Source organism: Halichoerus grypus, chromosome 12 (genome assembly GCF_964656455.1).
Source record: "Halichoerus grypus chromosome 12, mHalGry1.hap1.1, whole genome shotgun sequence".
NCBI lineage: Eukaryota > Metazoa > Chordata > Mammalia > Carnivora > Phocidae > Halichoerus > Halichoerus grypus.
In genome coordinates this window covers 84,613,764-84,639,589 of record NC_135723.1, presented here as the reverse complement: position 1 = coordinate 84,639,589, position 25,826 = coordinate 84,613,764, and the positions used below count along the sequence as shown (strand labels likewise).

The window sequence follows — 25,826 nt, the reverse complement described above, 5'->3', positions numbered from 1 at the left end:
GAGTGCACATGCTCTAAAGGAGATGGTGATGCAGCTCCAGCTGATCGATAATATGCAGAACTTAAGGTCCACAATTGCCAGATCTTCTGATTTTTCCAGAGGAGCTGGAAATCTGGATTTTTTTTTTTTCCTAAGGGAGACATTTTGATTTTTAAGTGTTATCCGCTAATCCAAAAATTTTTAATACATATATGAGCCAAACAAAACGTAACTGCAGGCCACCAGTTTGCAAATTCTTCTTTCAAATAATGTTCTAGAAAGGACGATATTTGTCTGCCCACACAGACAAATATCCTCTATGCAGACGTGTAACCTGAGGAGAAACATTCACTGCAATGTTCAGCTTGGGGGGCACAAAAGTGGTTCTTCCAAGCTTTCTTCAGCCAAAGGAGGACAGTGTGAAGCCCCATTTGATCTATACAGTTCTTTAAGTTCTTTCAACCTTCCCCCAAATCAAAAGTTTTTCATCACGGTTGTTGTTTTGTTTTTGTAAAGTTAGATAGTGGTAACTGGTCAGCTGGTAACATTCAAACGAAATGCCCCAAACTAAGGCTGAATTCCACTGGTACAGTGCCTGGCCTCAGTGAATCAAATGAGTAGATGTCTTCATTCAGGTCTAGATCAAGCTTAAGCCATACTTAATTAAAACTATAAAATACACTGGAAACGTTTTTGGCTAAGATTCAAGAAAAGTTCAGCTCCGAAGCAAAGGACAGCTTTGCTTCTTCGAGAGGCAAGCTGAACAATGCCACTATCTATCCATCTTAGGCAGGAAGCAGAAGCGTGATAAAAAGCACTCCCGTACTGGAGATGGCAGCATAACCCTAGTTAAATCCCAGCTAAACTGCTGACAGGATATGGGCTATGAAACTCATTTATACACAACTTCCTCCCAGGAAAAATGGAAGGTGGTGTACCAAACTATAAATAAGCTGTAAATTAAAAGACAGGAGGGCTGTCCAAAGAAGAGTCATTTATCACACTCGGATGAAGTAGTCGCAGCTGCTTTTGGAAGCCATACAATGGCTCTGTTGTAATATAGCCAAAGAATGAGCAAAGAGTCCTATTTGGCATCAGACAGAGCACAGAATAAACTTTATGAAATATCACTCTGACGGAGTTATTGTAATTTTAAAACTATGTCCACCGAGGTCTCGATTATATGTCAAGACTCTCAGTATTGCCCACCGTAACCACAGATAGCTGTTGGGGTGGGGCGTTGAAAGGTCAGGCTGTATAATAAAAGTTTATTTATCACCAAACTCAGTTCTCTGGTAACTGAGGGAACCCCAACACCCCACCCGTGTACTTGATGAAAACCACTAAAAGAAGCATAACTTCATGGACTTCCCTTTAAGTTTAAACTACAAGAAACAGATTCTTCTCAAAATTATGCCCTTTACGTATATATAAAGACATTCTCAGCATATACAATTACAAAAATGGAACTAGAATGTTCTTTAGAAACCTTACCATTTTTTATTTGGACACAACTGTGACATCTTCGGGCTGCAGGGAAACCTGTCAAATACATAATAAACACAGAAATTCCATTATTTACAGAAAGACTAAGACTAACGCTGATGTGCCACGGTGAGAGACATACTATGAATAACTCACTTAAAACAATCCCATTGTTGCATTAAGCAAACATTGACTAGTCCTTCCAATCCTTCCTTATTTCACACTAAAATGAAGCCATCTGAGTCTCACTGTAACTGTACAGTGTTCAGGTGCCAGGGGAACAAAAGGGGGTGCGAGGGGCAGGGGTTACTAGTAGCTTTCCCAAGCCCTTTTACCCACAAAAGACAGGTGGATCTTGATTCAAGTGTCTGCTTCCTAACCCACCTGGCTATGTGGCTCTGTCTGATGCCACATTTCCCAGCTTCCACAGAACTCAACAATCCCCATTAAAAGTCTCTGCACAATTATAGAGGAAGAATAATAATTGGACTAAGGAATAAAAATAATTTATAACACCAGCACAACAGATATTTCACTTGTCATATAACTCAATAAAAGTACTTTTTCCCCTCCAAAACAAGTATAAATTAAAATATATTTATTAAAGATAAATGAATCGATATTTTAAATTTACCTATTTTTTCATGGGGTTTTGTGGCAATTTCCTCCCATGCATTTGTTTCAAGGTTGTATGCATGGATCTTGGGGAGAAAAAAAAAAAGAAGATACACACATGTAAATAATTTTAGCTAGCCTGAAAACAATTTTTTAACAACGGCCTATACAAACATGTACTCTTGGTTAAAAAGTCTTCGTTTCTTTTGCCTTTCTCCAATCTTCCCTAATTCTAAAATTAGAAGGCAAAACATTAAATGAAGCAGTTGAAAGATAAACAGATACAGGATTCCAATTTTTTTTAAATGTGGATCATTTAAATGTGGATCACCCCCTACCACAGGAAAAAAAAGAAAAAACTTGAAATTCTGCAACTGCCACATTTTTAACAATGAACATTTATCATTTTTATACCAGAAAAAAGTAAGTGTTGATAAGAAAATATAAGAACACAGTTTTGACAAAACTTGAAAAAGACCAATAAGGTTCCAAAGCAGCCCAGGAGCTCTGTAGCCTAATCTAGATTTCTCCCGGGAGATGTGGATTTAGCAATGCCACAGGAATGGATGAATAAAAACCCTTCAGAGCACAGCTTCCTAAAGATGCATAGCCCTAAACGTGACTATTCTTTTTAGATATACAGCACTGACGATGACAGAGATGTGACATCCCTAGCATCATGGTTCCAGTTCTCATCAGTTTCTCCATTCGAGCTACTATACCTTCCTTTTAGTCACTTTCCTCATCCAGCTTATGCCGGGGATAATTTTCATGTATTTTCAATGTGTGATCAATATAATGGTCAACTGGAAAGTGCATCAGGGCACAGAGTTTGGCCATATGTTATAAAAAGCATATAACACAAAATAGGTGTTAATGAAGAACCTGTTCAAAAATTCAAGTATCTAGGGGGGGCGCCTGGGTGGCTCAGTCGTTAAGCATCTGCCTTCGGCTCAGGGTCATGATCCCAGGGTCCTGGGATAGAGCCCCACATCGGGCTCCCTGCTCCGCGGGAAGCCCGCTTCTCCCTCTCCCACTCCCCCTGCTTGTGTTCCCTCTCTCGCTGTCTCTCTCTGTCAAGTAAATAAATAAAATCTTAAAAAAAAAAAAATTCAAATATCTATAGTAACAGAATTGTCTTAGTATGAAACATGCCTCTCTCTATCCTTTTCTCTCTCCTTATTATTATTATTATTATTTTTAAATATACCTTGTTTAAGGAATAAGCTGTCCAGGAAGTACCACCTCCCAAGATGTAAATCCTCTGCCCATCATGTGCAATTTCATGTCTGTACCTGAAAACATACATAAAATCCATTTATAATGAAGTGAAAAATGATCTACCTAAGATTTAGCTGCAAGGCTTTTTATTGGATAATTATTTATAGTAATAAATTACTAGAGATAACCTAAGTGTTTAACAATAGTGAATTGGTTAAACGAATTACAGAATATACATAAAATGGATTAGTGTGCAACCAATAAGAATGTAGGCAGAGAAGACAGTTAATATACTGAGAACTTCTTTTCATGTCATTAACTGAAAAAAAAAAAGTTATGTAAGAGCAGATAGGCTCTAATCCCATGAAAAATTTATAGATACACAAATATGCACAGAAAATGACTACAGAGATACATCTAAAATGTTAACCCTGGTTATCTCTAGATTTAGGTTTTATTTTTTTATTTTCTTCATTTTGCTTATTTGTCTTTTCCAGATTTTCTATAATCTTTTTGTGATAACTCTGTATAAGGGGGGACATTATTACAGAGTTTTTAAAAAGTAATCTGTCTACATTTTATCAGAAACCCTACACTACTGGCTTTCAAATTAAGATACTTATTTAGGAGTGCCCAGGTGACTCAGTTGGTTAAGCGACTGCCTTCGGCTCAGGTCATGATCCTGGAGTCCTGGGATCAAGTCCTGCATTGGGCTCCAGTCCTGCATTGGGCTCCCTGCTCGGCAGGGAGTCTGCTTCTCCCTCTGACCCTCCCCCCCTCATGCTCTCTCTCAAATAAATAAAATCTTTTAAAAAAAAAGATACTTATTTAATAGACACAAAGATATCAGAAAAATTCTGCTACATAGAACTGTGAATATAATGTGAAACACCTACCAGAACTTTTATCCAAGCAGTCTAGCTAGAAGCTGAAACAATTTATAATATGTCCATAAAATGATTCAAGAAGGCAACCATGTGAAAATGCTTTGAAAACTTAATCTAGTTCCTCCTTTCCCTGAAGGCCCTGGTGCTGATAAAATACATTACATCAAAATTATTCCAGCAGCAGCCCACCTCCCAAGTCCTCACATGGTAGCTCTGCAATCATCAGCCTACTGACATACTACAATAAAGACTAAGTCTTCCTTAGCTAACCTCTATGCCATTTTGTTTAAAGGAAACAAAGAGATAACTGGATTCATCTAAACAAAGTGAATAAAAAAGTATTTAGTATCTTTGCTTTTAAACTGGAGCGGGAAAAAAGTAAGTATTTCACAGAGTTTAATTCTAAGAGGCAACTCCTAGCAGGAAAGAAAAGTGAAAGGCCTAGGACTACTCCCAGAAGGCCGCTGGCAGCACCATGTGATGTTTGCGTGCTTAACAGGGCACTTAAAATGAATGTCCTCCCTCCCTCCCATCCACCCATCCATCCACCCATCCGATCAATATTCACTGAGTACCACTGTGGGAATTGAGTGCCACAGGCACTCTGGGGTAAACAGCTGCAAGCAAATGAGCCAAAGAATCCCAATATGCAAGTTAAGAAGGGAAATCAAAAAGTAACTAGAAAGTAACTGTTTTGTCTATAGTATGATATTTAATTACATTTGCTACCATTGGTTTCTTCTTCAAAGTGTTACTATCTTCCTAATGCAGAAAAAAAGAGATATAAAAGGAAATAACATGAGAAAAAATCTATAGTTAAGGGGGGAAATACCATTCCTTAACCAGAAGACCTTTCTTTAACGCTGAACTAGGATCTACCAGCCAGTTGGCTATTCTAACCAGGCTATAAGAGTTTTCTTCAAACCGTATTACCAATATTCTGAAAAAAGTCAAATCTTAGCAAGAAAGAATAAATATGCTTTGATCCTAGAACCTCACCTCTCTTCTGGCAGATCACAGGATAGGTTGTTTGGTTTCAGTTGTGTCCACTCTCTGGTATTGAGATCTAATTTGTGCAGGTCTGTGCTGTAAATATAGCCAGTTGTCCCTCCAAAAACATAAAGGGAGCCATTGATGATCGCCATGGCCTGGATAGCAAGGAAAGGTGAACACCATTGACTCATTAACACCTGATTAAAGAATATAAACTTATTAAATACCCCAGAATCAGACTTCATGAAATTCTCTTGTACTTTTTAACCTTCTAAAATATCAGACCTTTAAAAGATTAAAGATTTTAGGGGCACCTGGGTGGCTCAGTCGGTTGAGCTTCTGACTCTTGATTTCGGCTCATTCCTGTCATAGTCATGGGATCAAGCTCCACGTCATTGTGCTCCCCGCTCAGCGGGGAGTCTGCTTGTCCCTCTCCCTCTGCTCCTCCCCCCACTCGCACTCTTTCTCTCTCTCTCTCTCTCAAATAAATGAATAATAAATAAAATCTTTAAAAAATATACTTAAAAATAAATAAATAAATAAAAGATAAAAGATTTTAGAGAACACAGAGACTGTCTTTAGAATGTTACACGCAAACAATGAATCATGGAACACTACATCAAAAACTAATGCTGTAATGTATGGTGATTAACATAATAATAATAAAAAAAAAAACGAAAGGTAAAGCTTTGAGGTGCCTGGGTGGTGCAGTCGGTTAAGCGTCCCACTCTTGGTTTTGGCTGAGGTCGTGATCTCAGGGTTGTCAGATTGAGCCCTGCGTTGGGCTGCTCAGCATGGAGTCTGCTTAAGACTCTCTCCCTCTCCCTCTGCCCCTTCCCCACCACGTGCGCTCTCTCAATCTAAAAAATAAATAAATAAATTTTTAAAAAAAAGAAAGAAAGAAAGAAAGAAAGGTAAAGCTTTGCTCAACTGGAAAGCAGTTCTCCCTAAATAGGCAAGAAGCCTGGATATTGCTTAGGGGTCCCAGCCAACCAAAGAATGCATACATCATGGACATGAGCATTTCCATACAAAGCTGCTTCTCTTTCTAAGCAGTGTGAAGAAAAACACTCTCAGGAAGAAGAAGCAGATGTGAAAATAAGCCACCAGAACCCCTTAAGTAACATGTCTAAAGTTGGCAGTCCTAAAAACTTCACATTTTCCACCAGACTCCCTTCAGCATAAGTTCCGCTTTTGTTAATGGTCATTTCTCAGAGTTTTAATGCCTCCTCTGGTGGAATACAGAGTTATCCAGTATGTACCTCTACACATAGCTCAGGAGGTATTTATCAGTAATAATGCTGGCCAGTTGAAAAAGAAGCTAAAGTTGTTTTAACCTTAGCCCATTACTCTCAAAGGGTCTCTGATGTTGGCGGGTTGCTCCCTATCTTTTTGGATCTTTTCAAACCTAAGGTTTGAAGCACTGGAACCTAACTAGAAACTAATCTCCACATAATCTGTGTTTTAGCTCAGATTAGTCTGTATAAAAGTCCCTTCCAAGTGCAGAGATCATCTACTCTACTACTTAGGTCAGTAAGCTCTCCAAAGAATCATATCATTTTAGAGATGACAGCACCCTGACCATATGTTGAGTCCAAACTCTACTGGGAATGGGAGTGGAGATGGGGTGGGTCCTGACATTTAAAAATACTTCTGTATAGGGGTGCCCGGGTGGCTCAGTCGGTTAAGCGTCTGCCTTCAGCTCAGGTCATGATCTCGGGGTCCTGGGATCGAGCCCTGCATCAGGCTCCCTGCTCAGCGGAGAGTCTGCTTCTCCCTCTGCCCCTCCCCCTGCTCATGCTCACCTTCTCTCTCATAAATAAATAAAATCTTAAAAAACAAAACAAAACAAAAAAAACCCTTCTGTATAGATCTAGGTCATGATCCCAAATTGGATTAGAAATAAAGAATGAGAAAAAAAGGAAAGGACATAAATAACCAGATTTGCAAATTACGATTTCACATCAGAACTGAAAAATCAGGGGTGCCTGGGTGGCTCAGTCGTTAAGCATCTGCCTTCGGCTCGGGTCATGGTCCCAGCATCCTGGGATCGAGGTCCGCATCGGGCTCTCTGCTCCGCAGGAAGCTTGCTTCTCCCTCTCCCACTCCCCCTGCTTGTGTTCCTGCTCTCGCTATCTCTCTCGTCAAATAAATAAATAAAATCTTTAAAAAAAAAAAAAAACTGAAAAATCAGAGGGCGCCTGGGTGGCTCAGTCAGTTGAGTGCCTGGCTCTTGGTTTTGACTCAGGTCATGGTCTCAGGGTCTTGAGATCAAGCCCTGTGTGGGGCTCCACATTCAGTGGGGAGTCTGCTGGAGGATTCTCTCTCTCCCTCTGCCCTCCCCCCACTCATGTGTGTGCTCTCTTTCAAATAAATAAATCTTTAAAAAAAAAAAAAAAGAACCCTGGGCACTTGGGTGGCTCAGGTGGTTAAGCATCTGCCTTTGGCTCAGGTCATGGGATCCTGGGATCGAGCCCCCTTTCGGGCTCCCCACTCAGCGGGGAGCCTGCTCCTCCCTCTGCCTCTGCCCCGCCCCCTGACTCATGCTCTCTCTCTTCTCTCAATAAATAAAATCTTTTTTGAAATATGAACTGAAAAATCAAATATTAAACAGTGAATTCACTCTCTGTTTAAAAAAGTGGTAACAAATATTCTGACACTGTCCCCAGAACTAGAAAAATCGGCACTAATACATCCACCATGATTGCCCACAGATTGGTACCTGTCCATATATACGACTGGGTTTCTTGCCCCGACAGCTGAGTAAAGCCCATCTCTTATACTTCACGTTACACACGTGGACGTCATTGCCGTTGCTCTCGCCAAACGGGATGCCTGTACCTCCAAACACCAACAGGTTGTTTCCATGTAGCACAACTGGGGAAGGAGACGCACATTTCCATTATGTACTGGGCCACCTGCAGTATGTTCCCACATAAACCCAAAATAACTGAGAAACTAGAAGAGTGTCTGCTTTAACGCTCTCAGAAGATAACTCAAACCACTGACATCCAACTACTACAAAGTTCTGTAGAAAAAGGTTTAATTCACACTATGTGGACTATACCATATAGTTAGCTCTAGCTCATTGTTAGGTATGTGACATGTATTCAGTACATATCTGTGGAGGTCATGAAGTACTGTGCTCTAACAATACTAAATGACATGAACTACGGTACACCACTGCCGCTGAAGACAGTTCAAGTAGGCAGTAAAGAAGAGGAAAATGAAGTACCATCTTAGCCTCAGCAAAGACCCAGCACGACTCCGGATGAAGGGATAAAAGGATCATTCTGTTTTTGCCGGGGGAATGAATGATCTCTACATTTTAAATTATGTTTCTGTCACCTTGATCCTCTACCAGATAAAAAGAAACACCAATATCCTGCTGGTAACTTTGGTGTTCTCCATATTTCTTCTGTTCCTGCCACCACACACACACACACACACACACACACACACACGCATGCACAGGCATGCACACATGCACATATATTCTTTCTCTAGTGACAAATACTCCTCAAATCGTGCTACTATATTATTTCAGTGGTATTTTTTAAAAAGATTTTATTTATTTATTTGACAGAGAGAGAGACACAGCGAGAGAGGGAACACAAGCAGGGGGAGTGGGAGAGGGAGAAGCAGGCTTCCCGCAGAGCAGGGAGCCCGATGCAGGGCTCTATCCCAGGACCCTGGGATCATGACCTGAGCCTAAGGGAAGCGCCTAACGACTAAGCACCCAGGTGCTCCTCAATGGCATTTTTAAAAATTGATTCGGGGGGGGGCGCCTGGGTGGCTCAGTCGGTTAAGTGTCTGCCTTCGGCTCAGATCATGATCTCAGGGCCCTGGGATCGAGCCCTGCATCGGGCTCCCTGCTCAGCGGAAAGTTTGCTTCTCTCTCTGCCCTTCTCCCCCTCTCGTTCTCTCTCTTTCTCTCAGATAAAAAATAAAATCTTTAAAAAAAAATAAAAAAATAAAAATCAATTCTTCAGTTGATATAGTCTGAGAGTCAACATGGGCTCTGGAGCCAGCAAGAGCTAAGTTTCAATTCTCATGTGACCTCAGTAAAGTTATCCAATCTCTCCAAATTAATCTTCACAACAACGCTATGAGGTAAAAACTAATACTATCTTCTCCATTTTTACAGAAGATGAAACAGAAGTGGAGAGTGGTTTAAATACTTGTTGAAGGTTTCCCAAAAAGAACCTTGCCAAGCTAGGATTTAATCCCAGGCAGTCTGGCTCCAGAGCCTGCACTCTTAGCTATTCCCTTAAGGCCTCTCTAATAGTCTCAGTTTCTCATTTGTACAACGGCAATAATTCTAGTATGTGCATCATAGAGATGTTGTGAGGTAAACGGATACTATGCGTGAAGTACTTTGTTCAAAAGCTATTATCGTCATTATAAACCCCCTCTCTTGATCCTCTACCACATTATACCTAGTATATATATATGATACTTTATATTGAACCCGCTGAGATATTACTAATCCCATTTTACAGGTAAGGAACTTGAACCTAAAAATCATCAAGCAAGTAAATGGTACATAGCTAGATTCAAACTCAGGACTAGCCAACTCCCAAGTGATTCTGAATCAGCATGCTACATTATTACCACAGTAAAAAGTCTATCCCTTAACAGGGTTTAATCATATTACAGTATTATTACAAATTATTAACAAGAAGCATGTGACACTGACCTATCCTCACAAACATTTCATAAAGTCAAAAGTTCAGAACTGCCTGCACTCACGTGACATAGATGCCAATTCCCGGGGCATGTAGCCATCCGTGCCCATCTGGTGCCATACTCCTGTAGCAAAATGATACCTCCAAAGCTCCCTGAAGAGAGGATAGTCTTCATTATCTGGCCCTCCAGATTCATCATAATCTGGGTTATAACCTCCAAACACATAGAGGTTGGTATTATCTGCCACGCAACGATGTCCACTTCGTGCTGGTGGAGGTCTGTGGCCTAGGAGAGAAGAAGACAGTTTTCCACAGATGGCCAAGCAGATTAAAAGCACAAACAAAATTCGGTCTCAATCATTTTAGCTTTAAAAGGGAATCAGGGAAAATTTATCACATGGATTTACTTTTTATTTGCTTAGGTTATTTTTACATTCACACATACTACTTAAGATTTTAAGGAGCTAGTCTCCATTTCTATTTCACACAACTACTTTCAGATTTTGGTAACTGTAAAAAAATTTTTTCCGAGGGAGGTAAAATAGCATTATAAACTCAAAAAAATGGCTGACAACTTGAAATTTTCAGGAAAAGAAGGAGGAGGGGTTTAATAAGCCAAAAGCTAACAGGACAAATTTTCTTATTTCCTTAGAGGAGAACAAAAACACAGGCCAACTAAATTAAACTGAAAATATTAGAGAACTACATAAATATAATCACAAATGTGAATGAGTCATGTATAAATAAAAATACATACACATAAAACCTATGATTTGTTCACAATATATAATTATACACTTAAAAAGAAAACTGGCTTTCAAAGAGTTATAGCAAAATTTAGAATTAAATACCACTCCAGACATTATGGCAGTTAAAAAATATCCTTACAGTTATCTCAAAGAGCATCTTTCATCCTACTAAGAGCTTTACTAAGAAAAGCTATTTCTACAATTTATATTTGAAAGCTTTCTGAAGTTTAAAGTCCAACAACCAGTTCACTAAAAATTACTTCAAGATTATTTTAGAGTAAAAAACCCTAAAATTTGAGATTATTTCTATTATCCTTATAATTTTTTATACCCGTCTACACAAACCCTTATATAGCTACAGAACCAAAGATGCTTAAATCCATACTGGGTGGAATAAGAAGCTACTATAGTTCTCTGTTACCCTAAAGAGTTATCTACTTTCTTCCATTAGGAACAGATACTAGTATGTTAATTAATATTTAGGACGATGCTGGACACCTAAATATAAACGCTTATTACCAACCTAACATAGGCTTTATATATTTTCTTAATCAAAATCCCACTTCCTAGGGTATAATTTCAAATAAGAACAGAAAAGAAGTTGCATCTATCTAGAGAAACTAAAAAAACAAATAAACCATGAATCAATCACTGAATCCCTCAACTCTGACCTGTCAGTCCTGTCTGAGAATCTTTGATGGCTCCTTCCTGTTCAAGTACAGAGTCTTCAACCCGCAATTTAGAGCCCTTCACAACATAACTTTGGCCTGATCTCTCACACTCCTGCCTAAGTTTCTCTCTCTGCTTATAAAGCCAACTCCTTCCCTTAGCCCTTGGCCTGGTCTCCTACCCTTCAATGCCTACTTGTGGAAATGCCTCCAAGTCCAGCCCTTACAGTTTTCTCCTCAATAAGACCCTAGGGCCCTTAAAGTTCAGTACCCTGTAATTCAAATAGGATATATACACACAATAAGATTATTACACCGTAACTGTGTAAATACGTGAATATAAAATTAGGCAAACTATAATCAGAAAATTTACTCATGAGCTGTGATTTACCTCAACTGAAGAACTCAATTTCTCTTTCTAGGAATCTTGAAACACAGAAAGTGTGGTGTGGAAGAAAAAGCAAAGGCTCCTACAAATATCTAGATTTGAATCCAGGTTTTTTCTAACTGCTACCTTGAGCAAGTCACTGACCCTCACTGTATCTCAGCTTCCTCGTCTGTATAAGGGGATATTATTCCTGTACCTCACAGATTTTTCATACTTTATTAAAATGTTTATTGGTTTATATATGAATCTTTCCAAGTATCTGTGAACTATTTGAAGAAAGAGGAATGTACCTGCATTCACCTTTCTAGCACCAAGCCTAAGGCACACAAAAAACACTACACAAAAGTTTATTAACTTAATTTTTCTCTACTCATTTTGTTAACATTTGTTTTTCTTTTCCAAATAGGTTATGAGCTCCTCGAGGGCAAAGATCATGTATAACAATTATCCTGTATTACCCATAACACCTAAAACAGTTGGAGCTATATAAAAGACACTAGGAGTTTCATTGATTTTAACTTCAGGTCAAAGTAAACAGTGACAGGCATGATCAAAATAGTGTACAGCTCTCAATGGACTTTGATATCATTATACTTAAGAGATATACGATTTCAGGGGCAGGGGTTGGATTATGCAATGGTCTTCTCAAAACAGAAATGGTTCTAAAAATTAGACAAATTTAAAGAAAAAACATAACAGAGTTGCTGTGGCAATAGATGGGAACTCTAAGAATCTCTATAATGTCATTTGCTTTACTCCCTGGAGTCAACAGATAATTTTTTAAAACTGCTTTTGGACAAATATGAAAAGACATACAGTATATTCCAGGATTTTCTCTCAATGGCTATAGAGCAGATATTCCATTATGAGTTAACTGACAACTATTTTTGTGACAAATGTGATTCAAACGGATTAAAGGTTGAGGAGTTAGTGAAAAGATGGTTTTATATTTATCCACTCATTCACTCATTAAGTCAAAAATATCACTGGATACTTGCTATGTACCAGGTACTGCAAAAGGTGCTGGGGATACGGTGATAGGACCACTACCATTTCTGTCCTCTAGAGCTTCTGGTCTAGTCCTGCACTGTCCAATGCAGTAGCCACTAGCCACATATTAATGCTGAGCACTTGAAATGAGGATGGTCCAAACTGAGATATGATTTCAATGTAAAATACCCACTGGATTTCAAAGACTTAGTATCCAAAAATGAATGTAAAATTACTAACTTTTGTACTGAATGTATGTTGAAATGATATTTTTGATGTCCTGAGTTAAATAAAAGTATTAAAATTAATGCCACCTTTTACTTTTTTATTGTGACTACTAGAAATTTTTAAACTTGTGGCTTACATTTCTATTGAACAGGGCTGGTCTAACTCAATTGCTGGCTTTTGTAAGTAATTTAATTATCTATGCAAATTAAACTGTTGGGTAAAGAGCATCTGATCAATGTTTGATAAATATTAAACATGCTGTCAAGAAGTCTGATAGCTGGGAGTAAAGGGGTAACTCTTCTTTCTCTTTAGTCAGTAACTAGAGACTTCTTTGTACATACTTACAGCCCAAGAGTAACTAACATATCAGAAAGTCAAATTTTACTTTGAATAAATCATGGGAATTTGTCAGGGCCAATGCCATGGAGACTAAGCACTGATTTTCATTATGTGGGATATAGCACAGGCTCATCAGCCTTGACCAAAATAAAATTGGATTTTAGATTGTTAAATAGTTCTCTGAATCCTCCCCCAAATTCTCCATGTGCAGATCTCACTTTCCTAAAAATGGCTTGCTACTAATAAAATCACCCATTGAATTAGGTTACCTGATTCAGGAACTTCCACTAGAAAATGTAAACAATTCAAACATAAAAAAAGTCAAAAATTAAAACTGAACTTGCATGCAGAGGTGAACTCCCAATATCCAGAAGACAACATCCAGCTAAGGGAGTGTGTACCTATGATGTCTGAGCCATCTTCTCCTATGTGCTCACCTTGTCACAAACACTTGCTCTTTACCCCAGGGCAGAAGCCAGAGCTCATGGTAACCAGGGAAATGGGCTTTAGTTTCTAGCCCAAAGGAAGAAAGAAGCTGGCTGTCCAACATAAGGTAACATATGATCAGGTGATTAGCCAATGTTTTCACCATTACAATATTGTAACAAAGCTTCCTTTACATATGTTCATATGCAAATGTCTGAGTACTTCTGGGTCAAAGGAATATATGCTTTAAACTGTTATAGATGCAATGTGATAGAACCATATTGCATAAGCTGATAGAGCAAAAATGCATAAGCTGAATGTAATCATGAAAAAACATGAGGCAAACACAAACTAAGGGACATTCCACAATATAACTAGTCTATAATGTTCAAAAATATCAGTGTCAAAGCTAAAGATATATGAAAACTGAATGCAACACACGATTTGGGATTTTCTTTTACTACAAAGGACATCATTAGAATAATTGGCAAAATCTGAAAGGTCTGTAAATTAGATACTAGTGTTAATTTTATCCATTACTTACGGCGTTAATAGTGTTAATTTCTTATTTTGGGTACTAGTTCTGCAGTCAAAAAGAGTATTTGTTTTTCAAGAACAGACACTAAAGTATTTAGGGGTAATGTGGCATCATGTCTGGAGCTTAACCTCAAACAGTTCAAACAAAAACAATATGCATGTGCATATGTATACATGTGTTATATATAGAGAGAAAGAGGGGGTGAGAGGGAAGAGGAGAGGCAAGAGAAGAGAGGGACCAGGATCAAGCAAATGTGATCAAATGTTAACATTTGGGGAATCTGGGCGAATGGTATAGAATTTTTTACCATTCTTGTAGCTTCTCTGTTGAGTCTGAAATTATGTCATGAAGGAACAATCTCTAGCCATTTATCCTCATCTTTTTTTGATAGCCATTAGCATAGTTTCATTGTTTTCTTCTTGCTTTTTATTTCTAGGTACTTTATAATTTTCCATGTAATGGTGAATGGATATCTCTTTATTTTATTTTCTAATTGGTTGTTGTTAATATATAGAGAAGTAATTTATCTTTGCAAGTTCAAATTTTATCCAGCCAACTGTCTGAATTCTGGTATTAGTTATCATTAATTATCTCGAATTTTATACTAGACAATCATGTACATGTTATTAATGACAACTGTCAGCTCTTTCTTTCCAATATATGTACCTTTTATTTTTTTCCTTGTCTTCTACAGTACTGGCTGAAACCTCCAGAACAAGGTGGAAGAGTGGAGAGGATACTGAGCATTTTTGTCTTATTTTTACTTTAATGAGGATATTGGTAATGTTTCGCCATTATATATAATATTTGCAATTGGTTTCTTATAGATAGCCTATCAATAAAATAAATTTTCCTTTATTCTTGGATGCCTGCAAATTTTTTCCTTACCAGGAATGGGTATGGTTTTTTTTTAAATAAAATTTTTATTGAACTGTAACATACAGAAAATTGCATATAAGAGTACAGCTTGATGCATTTTAACAAAACGAACACATTGAGTATCAAATTTTATTAGACACTTTTTTTGATAGCAAGAAAATCTTGATTTTTCCACTTTTCTGATTTTATTAAAATAATTAAGCTTTCTTATTTTTCTTTCCTTTTCTCCTAGAAGATCCACATCCCATTACCTCTAATATTTTTTTAAAACCCATAAACTCGGGGCGCCTGGGTGGCTCAGTCATTTAAACGGCCGACTCTTCATTTCAACTCAGGTCATGATCTCAAGGCCCTGGGATCAAGCCTGGCTTCCCAGCTCCTCACTCAGCCATGGGGTCCGCCTGAGGATTCTCTCTCTCCCTCTGCCCCTCTGCTGTTGGCATGCACACGTGCCTTCCCTCTTTCTAATAAATTTTTAAAAACCATGAATTTTTGTTTTCCTAACAATATTAAGAATAAACCGGGGCGCCTGGGTGGCTCAGTCGTTAAGCGTCTGCCTTCGGCTCAGGTCATGATCCCAGAGTCCTGGGATCGAGCCCCGCATCGGCCTCCCTGCTCGGCGGGAAGCCTGCTTCTCCCTCTCCCACTCCCCCTGCTTGTGCTCCCTCTCTCGCTCTGTCTCTCTCTGTCAAATAAATAAATAAAATCTTTAAAAAAAAAAAAAAAGAATAAACCACATACAGGGGCAACTGGGTGACTCAGTCCGTTAAGCGACTGACTTGTGATTTCCGCTTAGGTCATGATTTCACGGTGCTGAAATCGATCTCCGCGTGGGGCTCCGTGCTCGGCTGTGGAGCCTGGTTAAGATTCTCTCTCTCCCTCCACCCCTCCCCACCCTCCCCCCAGGCTCCGGAGCACACTCGCGCGCGCTCTCTCTCTCTCTCTCAGTAAACAAACCACACACGGAAAAAAACTTGGCTATTAACAGTGATTACTTCTGGAGAGGGAAATAAGGTGAAGAATAAAGATGTGAAGCAGGACCTTTGCTTTTTTAATTTAACATTATTGTGAAATATAACACATGTATAGGAACACATATAACTATAAATGTACAGCTTAACAAATTATCAAAAAGGTAATCATCACTCAGGTCAAAATACTGAATATTGTCAGCACCCAGATGCCCCCTTACCTGCTCCTTTTGGTCACAACTCCCTCCGTCCACCTCCTTCACTTCTAGAGGAAACGTATTTCCTATTTTTATGGCAATCATAAAACTTGCTTTCTTTTAATAGCTTTATTATACCTAATATGCATCCCTAAACAGTACTGTTTATTTTGGCCTAGTTTTGTTTTGTTTTGTTTTAATTTATTTGACAGAGACAGCAAGAGAGGGAACACAAGCAGGGGGAGTGGGAGAGGGAGAAGCAGGCTTCCCACCGAGCAGGGAGCCCAATGATGCGGAGCTCGATCCCAGGACACCGAGATCACGACCTGAGCCGAAGGCAGACACTTAACGACTGAGCCACCCAGACGCCCCTATTTTGGCCTAGTTTTGAAGTGTATTTTAGTAGAATGATATAGTATGGTATTCTTTCTGGGCTCTTTCATTCATAATTATGTTTCTGAGATTCATTCACGTTGTTTGGGGTGAAGTAGTCTGTTCATTTCCATTGTCAAATAGTATTTCTTGGGATTCCTGGGTGGCTCAGTCGGTTAAGCATCTGCCTTTGGCTCAGGTCATGATCCCAGGGTCCTGGGATTGAGTCCCGCATCGGGCTCCTTGCTCAGCTGGGAGCCTGCTTCTCCCTCTGTCTGCCACTCCCCCTGCTTGTGCTCTTCTCTCTGACAAATAAATAAAACCTTTAAAAAAAAACAAATAGTATTTCTTTGTACGAATATATACCACGATTTATCCACTCTACATTGAGTGAATAGACATTTGGGTTGTTTCAAATTAGTGGCTCTTAATGCTGCTATAAACATTTTTGTACATGTTTTCAGGTGCATGGGGACCCCCATTTGTTGGTTATAAATCTAGAAATGTAATTTCTGGGCCCCAATTTATGGAAATCTTTACCTTTGCTAGGTAAGGTCAAACTGTTTACAAAATACTTATTATTGGTATTGTCAGTCTTTTAAATTTAGCAATTCTCCACTTTATTTATTTTTAAAGATTTTATTTGTTTATTTGAGAGAGAATGAGATAGGGAGAGAGCATGAGAGGGGGGAGGGTCAGAGGGAGAGGCAGACTCCCTGCTGAGCAGGGAGCCCGATGCGGGACTCGATCCTGGGACTCCAGGTTCATGACCTGAGCCGAAGGCAGTCACTTAACCAACTGAGCCACCCAGGTGCCCCTAAATTTAGCAATTCTTATCAGTTTGTAGACCTATTTCATTGTGGTTTTAATAGGCATTTGTCTCATTACTAATGAGATTGGGCACCTTTTCCTGTTTATTGGCCAACTAGAGTTTTTTCTTTTGAGAAATGTCTGCTCAAGCCTTTAATACGTTCTTCTATTGAGATGTCTGTTTTTTTCTTACTAATCTGTTCAAATTTGTTATATATGCTTGAGATAAGGATATTCATTTTTCATCCTATGTATTTCCGTATTATTTGAATTTTAATAAGCCCATATTACACCTGTAAATTCTGGAACAAAAAATTAGATGATGTTAAGCAGTTTTACTTTCTCCCTACCCCCAATTTGTTTAAATCATCTGAAATGTTATAGAATGTTACTTATATCTATATATATACACATATACAAACACATACATACACATATGTATTTATATTATTCTGTATTTTTAGTTACAGAATGTTATATGTATAAAACATATATACACATATACACACATTTATCTTATTCTGTATTTTTATAAATCTTTTCTTAACAATTAAACTTGGCTTCACAGTCCCTTTATTTGGACGTAGTTCTTAAGTTTTACTGGTTTCTTTGCACACTGTTGCTTCCTATATCCCAATCTCCCTCTTTCTTGGATTTGTTTTCATTTTACTGGGAATTATCTCTTCAAAGTAATTTTGTCAAAAAGGGTATGTGTTGTAAAGTTTCAGACTTCTCATTTATTTTTACCCCCACTTAAACATTAGTGAGGCTCGGTACAGAGTTCTGTTCAAAATAATTTTCTCTCAGAACACTGAAGGTACTTATCGTAGCCAATCATGTTGCAGGTAAGAAATCCAACACCAGTCTGATTCTTAGTCTTGCCCTAAGACTAAGAAAATGTACACTATTTTCTGTCTCTGGAATCATAAGGAGTTCAGCAATGTATAGATACATGCTTTTGTTTTTGTGTTCTTCCTGCCTGTTCCTTGGTGGGCCCTTTACACTTGAAAAGTCAGAGTCTTTCTTAAGTATAGGGAAATATTCTGTATTTCTTTATTTTCTCTCTTCCACTGTCTGATATTTCCTTCTGTAACTCTATGAAATGGATACTGGATCACTTAGATTTATCCTCAAAGTATGAATTTCTCTCATGTATTTTCTCTTTTGGTCTTCTTGCATTATGGTCTCTATATTGCTTTTTTATTTTCATAAAAATTGGTCTTAAGCTTGTCTTTTAACACTCCAACTGCATTTTTATGTCAGCAATCAAGACTTCAACACAGAACTAATTCTTTAATCATTCATTTTTCTCCTCAGCAGCTAGTCTTTTATTTATAGACCCAATTCACTCTTGACTCTGAGGAAATCTATGATCAGATCTTCCCAAAGTTCCATTCTGCCTCCTCATTATCTCTGTTTCCACCACGGTCAGGTGTTTCATTTGTTCATCTTAGTCATCCTCTTTCAGGTCTAATCTCCCTCAAATGTCTGATGGGCCTTGATCACCTATTTATATTAATAAATGAAGGACTACATTGGTCAGTGATTGTGAGAGACATGGGTTTCCTTGCTGGTTGTAGTACTTTGTCTCCAAACCTCCAAATGGGAGGTCTCACTCACTGTGGGACTCTGCAGGTAAGTGGTACACTGACAGACAGGTTGCCCTTTAGAAGTAGAGAAAAGGTAAGTAGCTTTGCCTTGGTATTGCCAGAATGAGAAAGGCCATATTTTGATGGTATGGTCCTTTAATGTACATCACACCTTGATGGAGCTCCCTTTCTTTTCCTGTCCCTGTTCCACCTCCCTCATCCAAAGCTTTGCTTTGTGCCCCCACTCTCTCTCCAATCCCAGTCCATATGAACATACCCTGCTCAACCTTCCCCAAAGCAAATCCCTAACTCCACCTGAGGAGCTGTCCTCATAGCTTTATCCTAGAACTAATGCTGTTGCCAGAGCTCTTAATATGAAGAGAGAGAAGTAAGGGAAATAACTGTTTTGGAGGAAGTCCCTTAATTATTTGCTTTGATGTTCCATTTTTCCTACACCTGCTCCCTACTCCCATACTTGCTGACGCTGGGCTTGGAGTTTCAGGAAAGATGCCTTACTAAGAATTCTCGGACTTGCAGCGTGCAGCACAAGCACCTATTTTGGGTTCCGTTTTATTCTGTTCTGGTTTCTCAATCAATATAATTCCAACTGCTTTCTATTACCCTGAAATTCCTTAGACTTTCTGGTATTATAAAATAATAATGAAAGCAGCTAAGATTAATTCAACATTGGCTAAACGTAAAAACTCAAAGTGCTCTGCACATAATATCTCTCTTGATCTCACAATAACCCTAGGAGGTAGGTACTACTATCATCATCTTCATTTTACAGAGGAGGAAATTGAAGACCAAAAAAAAAAAAAAAAGAGTAAGGAACTTGCCCAAAGTCACACAGTTGGTAAATGGTAGAGCCTGGATTCAGACATAGATAATCTGGCTTCAAAGCCTTCCTTTTCTACAACTGGGATTTGTTCTTTTTCTTAGGTCTGTTTTGTCTTTTGCAATGATATTAAGAAGCATGGAAATGTAAATGGGTACATTTAGGCCATCATTTTGTAATGGAAACCCATTGTTTTTATTATACCAGTATTGTTTCACACCACACTTTTAATTGGTAGAGATACCTTTATGAAAAAATGCAGGATCTAGTAAAGGAATCCAGTGACAGAAAATGAGCCCTTTGAAACTGTTTAAACCAGAATCAACAGAGGTAATGTATAGGATTCCCAAAATGAGAGGCTTGAAAGTGGCAATTTCAAAAGCACAGGTTTTTTTTAATCTAAGAAAACAATAAACAACAGCATGTTTGTGTTCTCAACAACTCATTAGTTTACTGTCATACCACCAGAGGGAAGTTGAGAACGTATGAAAATTTGAGTCCCATCTTATTCCCTGACAGTGGCCTTTTTAATAATTCAGTTGGACTGAAATGCACATGATGTATCTACCACATGCTCTGTGCTACAGACTGGAGACAGAGAAATGAGAGGCACTGTCCCACTACTCCTGCCCTTACAGAGCTTACAGTCTAACGGCAGGCACAGGCACGGAAAGCAAGGACTAGAATTCAGTGTGATAAGTGCTGTGATACAGGCAGGTACACGGAGGGTGGCATCAGAACAGAGACAGGCCTTCCAAGGAGCTTTCCCTGGAAATAACTCTTATGCTGAGGGTGCAAGGTTACACTATTATTGGTTTGGGGAGATTATAAACTGAACGTATCATCTTTTCTCTCAAATCTGCCCCACTATCGACCTATATAACACATATAAAGAGCACAATGGTCCACACAGAAAGCTCCTCTTCAGTATTCGTCAAATCAATCAAGTCCCATCAAATTCTTCTTCCTTATATTTCAAATCAATTCCCTACTCTCTGCTCTTATTACAACTACCTTCACTGCGGGCTCTATCACTTCTCACCTTGATAACTATAATAACCTCATAACTGGTCTTTCAGTTAAATCTCTTCACTGGTTAAAAAAACAAAGTGATTTTGAAAACTCCCCTTGGGTGGTACCCCCACTTGATCTGGGCCTTCTCCAGCTTCTTCTCTCCATACTCTTTCCCACTATGCTAAACTCCCTACAGTTCTCTGAGAGTCTATGCTCTGTTTTGCCTCACTGCCTTTACTTAAGCTGTGTGGTCCTCATGATTTGAGATGTTCTAACTCTCCCTTGCTCATTAACACCTACTCAGCCTTTAAGTACATCTCTTCTGAAGTTATCCTGATGGCCACTCTTCTCCTTGCTCCCCACAAGCGGAGTCAGGTACCTCTTCTGTGTAATCCCATGCCATCCTACCTCATCAGCACTTATCACAAAGAATTACACTCAAATTATTTTCTGTAATTGTTTCTTTATCTGACTCTCTATTATCTAGATAATGAGCTAGTACACTGCCTGTTACACAGGAGGCAATCAAGAAATACTAAAAGAATGAAAGAATGAACGAACGAACGAAGAGAATTAAGTCTGTGAAAGCTGATGAGAGAACCAAAGGAGATAATGGAGAGAAGGACAGAACATTGGAGCAATACCCACCTCTAGTGGGTACGAAGAAAGAAGCTAGTGAGGGAAACAGAATGAACAATCAAAGAGAAGAAGAAAACATCTAGGATTGTACAGTAAAGTAACCCAAAAGAAGAGGAAAATTTAAGAGGGTGCAGGTGGTCAACAGCATCAAACACTACAAACAGGTCAAAGAAGGCGAGAACTAAGACAAGACCACTGACTTAGAGGCAGTCACTGGTGACTGATGATGGTGATGCTGGGTTTCCTCCCGCCTCCCTCAGCACTGACAGAGACATCTTGCTCAGCCATGGTTGGAGGCAAGTTAGGGCTTACAAAATAATCAAAGGTGTGCAACTTACCTGTGCTAATCTCTTTTTTCCATCATTAAAAAATTGAAAAACAGAATATTCAAAGAAAATAAAATCTCACCATCCAGATATGATGTTATTTCATTGCTTCCTTTGTTTTACATTTATAATTGTACAAAATTGGTATTATATTAAATTCTATGTGCTAATTAAACAATTTCTTAATTGTACTTAAATTTAGTCAGCCCAAGTTAGCTTTCTCATTGTAAAACAATAAATTAGCATTCTAGTTTATAAATAGAAAAAAAAAGTTATAGAATTTGATGTGCCTGCTTGGCCATGTATGCACAATGGTTCATGTCACATAATATTAAAATTATATCTTCTTAATTTGTATCAATAAAATTATTATTTATTCTAAAAGACAGCATCCCACCCTAAGTATCTTATCTTGACCCATTTAGTCTAGATTTTCTTCTTTCCATGCTGTGGAACAGGGCTGCTACAAATAGGTTAGGTACCAGATACAGAACATCTATAGCAGCTGCAAGACTTTTTTTTTCTTTTTAATAATCTTCAGTCAAAATTAGATATAGTGGCTTATAAGTAATTTATTGAAGTCGAAATCACCACATTAGGCATGCTTGTCTGACAATTTGTTATATCTCGAAAAAACAGTGTGAACCAGTTTTCAACCGTCTTTTGAGATTTTTTTTTCAGTATAGAGTATCTTTTGGTGGAAAAAATAAGAAACAGAAGGAATGCAACATTTCTAAAAGAAAGAATTACTAGGTCAAAGGATGTCACCATTTTTAGGGTTTTTTTTTTACATTATATTGCCAAATTGAATCCAGATAGGCTGTGTGAAATTTTCACTTCCCTCAGTGTATGAGCTTCATGTCCCCATACCCTTGCCAACACTGGGTATTCTTATTTTTAGTCTTTAGCAACCTCATAGGTGAAAATGATATCTTATTATTTTAATTATCATATTTATATAATAGTAAAAATAAATATTTGTTCATATTTATTGACCTTTGAATTGAATTGATTATTCATGTCCTTTTAACTATTTTTCTAGTGGGCATTTGCTTTTTAAACTACTGGTTTATAAGAGCTCCTTATATATTCATGATAGTAACCATTTGTTACAAATATTACCCCCTTTAATTTATCTTGTTATTTATGTTTTCTTTTTCTTAAGTTTATTGAATACACTGCAAGGGAAAGGTGGGCAGGACAGCAAAGGAGTGACTGTCTGCCATTATTTATAGTTTTTGACATAAGAGGTTTTTAATTTTATACAATCAAATAAATTAAGCTTTATTTCTTCCTCAGAATGATATTTAGAAAATTCCTTCCCACACCCATGTTTTATAGATTATTCACTCCACGTTCTTTCTCATATGGTTGTAGTAGAATAATACTGATAATCAGTTAGATGATTTATTTCTACCATCTACCATCTGATACACATTAAGTGATTCTAACTCCCTAAAACTTATAATTACAATTCCAACAGTGGTCAATATGAAACACAGGTTTAAAATTAAGTTCTAGACTTTTCTTACTCCAATTTTAGCTGTTTAGACAATTTTTAAAAACCAGAGAGATTTGAGTTTAGAAAATTCAAAGTTCCCTTTAACCCATCCATATGAAGCACAGATCTCTTGCTAGTTATCACCCACCTCTCAAAAACCTGTTAGGGATCCTTATGATGGGACAGGACTGAATGAAGCGCCTCCTAACTGGGTCCCATCGTATTTTCTTCTTACCTGTTACCACAATTATCAGCAATAAGTCAGACACATACAACACATGGCAAATAATACATAGTTACTGTAGTTATAAAGACAGAAAAACAGGAAACAAAACAATACTTGAATACAGAAAGAAGTGATGTAAAGTAGCATTTAACCCTGTTTTGGAAGTCAAAACAAAATTAAATTAATATATAAGCAGTGATGAAGGTATTCAACTCATCCCCAAAGAATACGAACAACATGTACACCATTTTTCAGAATTCTGGTTCAACAGAACATGCATTCAATAATCACCAATGCCATCTTGTGGCAAAAATTCACCAGGAGCTTTACAAACAGATTAGAAATTATGACATTTTTAAAAATCAGTGAATGTCAAAAAAGGAGCTCTGGCTAAAATTAATTTGGCAGAATGTAGGCTTCTGTTTTCTCCCAGGTTTGGTATTCTTTTATCAGTTAAATGGGTAAGAGGATAAAGCAATGGGCACCATTCTTTGAATATGAAATAAGCTGATTAAAATGCTATAATTAAAATGTTATGGTGACAACCAAATAAAGCAAACATTTAATATCTTGGCACTTCCACTGTGGGAGAGAAAAAAGGAAATTCATCTGCCTTCCCAGGAAGCAAATCAGCTCCATATTAATCCCAATTAAAACTTGTTTTCTTATAATATAGTAGAAAAATACAAAGCATTATTGAACTGGTAAATGGGATAATTTTGTCTCTTCCCAAAGTTTGATAGCTCCCAAAGATAGCTTTTACTGGCAATACAATTAAATTTATATAGAGTTTAAAGTTTACAAAGAGCTTCCACACATATTATCTCATTTGATCCTCACAACAATCCTGTATGGATTCAACAGTCATTTCATTAAGCATTGGCTATGCCTTGAACCCTAGACTAGGCCCTAGGGTCGTGCAAGGAGATGACTCCTACCCTCAACAGCTCTTGGTCTTGTGAGGAAGGCAGATGTCTAAACAAATAATTATATTACAGTGAAGTAATTGCCATAACGGTAGCCATAAAAACACTTTGAGGAAGATATTATCATTTTAATTTTATAAGTCAGGAAGCCAAAGGAAAATTAAGTGACTTAATGCCTGACCCAGCATCCAAGCTCAGCCTGTCTGACTTTAAAACCTGCCTTCTTTCCACTATACCATACCACACTTATCTTGTCTCAAATTCCTTAGAAAGTGTACAGTTTTGGGGTTTGGCAATTGAAAATAAATTTAGATGTTTATCAGCAAGGTCTGGTTTGTTTACTGTAGTACTTGTACATAGAGATACACAAATAGTGTGTAATGAAATGGCATTACTGGTGCATACATACTTATTATGTGGAGAAGGCAGACTCCTTGGCAAGGGGAGGAAATATTCATTTTTGCAAAAGGGTTATCTTTTAACTAAGTCTTTTAAATCAGCAATGCCCAAATGTTGATCTACAGACCACTGCTAGGCTAAGGTAAAGACTGACCAGCCCAAAACAAAAACAAAAACAAAAACAAATGAACAAGGCAGTGATTTTTTTTTTTAAAGGTAAAGTGTTCCATTTAAAGGCCTGTCCTTTTTTCAGGGATTAGGAATTTTTTGTTATTAAATATGCTTTATTTTATGAAATAGAGGTGATAGGAAATGGGTAGTTGGTTTTGATTTTATTATTCTTTCTTGGAAAAACAGAAAATTTACAAGCCTATGTGTAGCCCCAAAATACACATATTTTTTAAATTACAAGTTAATGATATCCAAAAGTCTGGAGAACCACAGCTTTAAATCAATACAATTTTTGTTGATAACTCCTAAGTCCAACATTGTAAACCATACTGTCAAAGGATACAAAAGATTTATAAGAAACTTCCCCTGACCTCAAGAAGCTTATATTCTAATTAGGGAGACAAGACAGACACATAAAACAATTAGATAGCAATACAAGACAGAATATAACAAGTGATTAGCTTAAAATTTGACATTTTTATGTATCAAAAGTGTTAAAATGTACATACCCTTTGACCCAGCTATTCCACTTCTAGGAATTTATTCCTAAAGAAACAATCACAGATGCATGGAAAGATGTATGGACAAAGATACTCACTATTATATTATTTATAATGGTAAAAAATTAGAAACACTTTCAATGTCCAACGATAGGGAGATGGTTAAGTAAGTATGCTAAATAAACATACTTAAATATGTTCATATTCCACACACTAAAAAGTATATACACGAATATTTATTCACATGAGAAAATATTCACAATATATTGTAAAC

The 25,826-nt window shown here is 37.7% G+C and overlaps 1 protein-coding gene across 3 annotated transcripts in view; it reads right to left on the bottom strand.

The window, feature by feature from the left end:
* Window positions 1-25,826, bottom strand: part of KLHDC10 (kelch domain containing 10) — a 55,490-nt gene that overhangs the window by 6,278 nt on the left and 23,386 nt on the right. For 2 of the 3 annotated variants that reach the window (XM_078059561.1, XM_078059562.1), the window contains exons 2-7: window positions 9,933-10,154; window positions 7,903-8,057; window positions 5,187-5,335; window positions 3,290-3,374; window positions 2,099-2,165; window positions 1,474-1,521 (exon numbers count right to left, since the gene is read on the bottom strand). In XM_078059561.1, the coding sequence (XP_077915687.1) occupies window positions 1,474-1,521; window positions 2,099-2,165; window positions 3,290-3,374; window positions 5,187-5,335; window positions 7,903-8,057; window positions 9,933-10,154 (726 nt within the window). Of the gene's footprint in view, window positions 1-1,473; window positions 1,522-2,098; window positions 2,166-3,289; window positions 3,375-5,186; window positions 5,336-7,902; window positions 8,058-9,932; window positions 10,155-23,478; window positions 23,566-25,826 lie in introns of all 3 variants that reach the window. The other variant, XM_078059560.1, reaches the window with a different exon arrangement.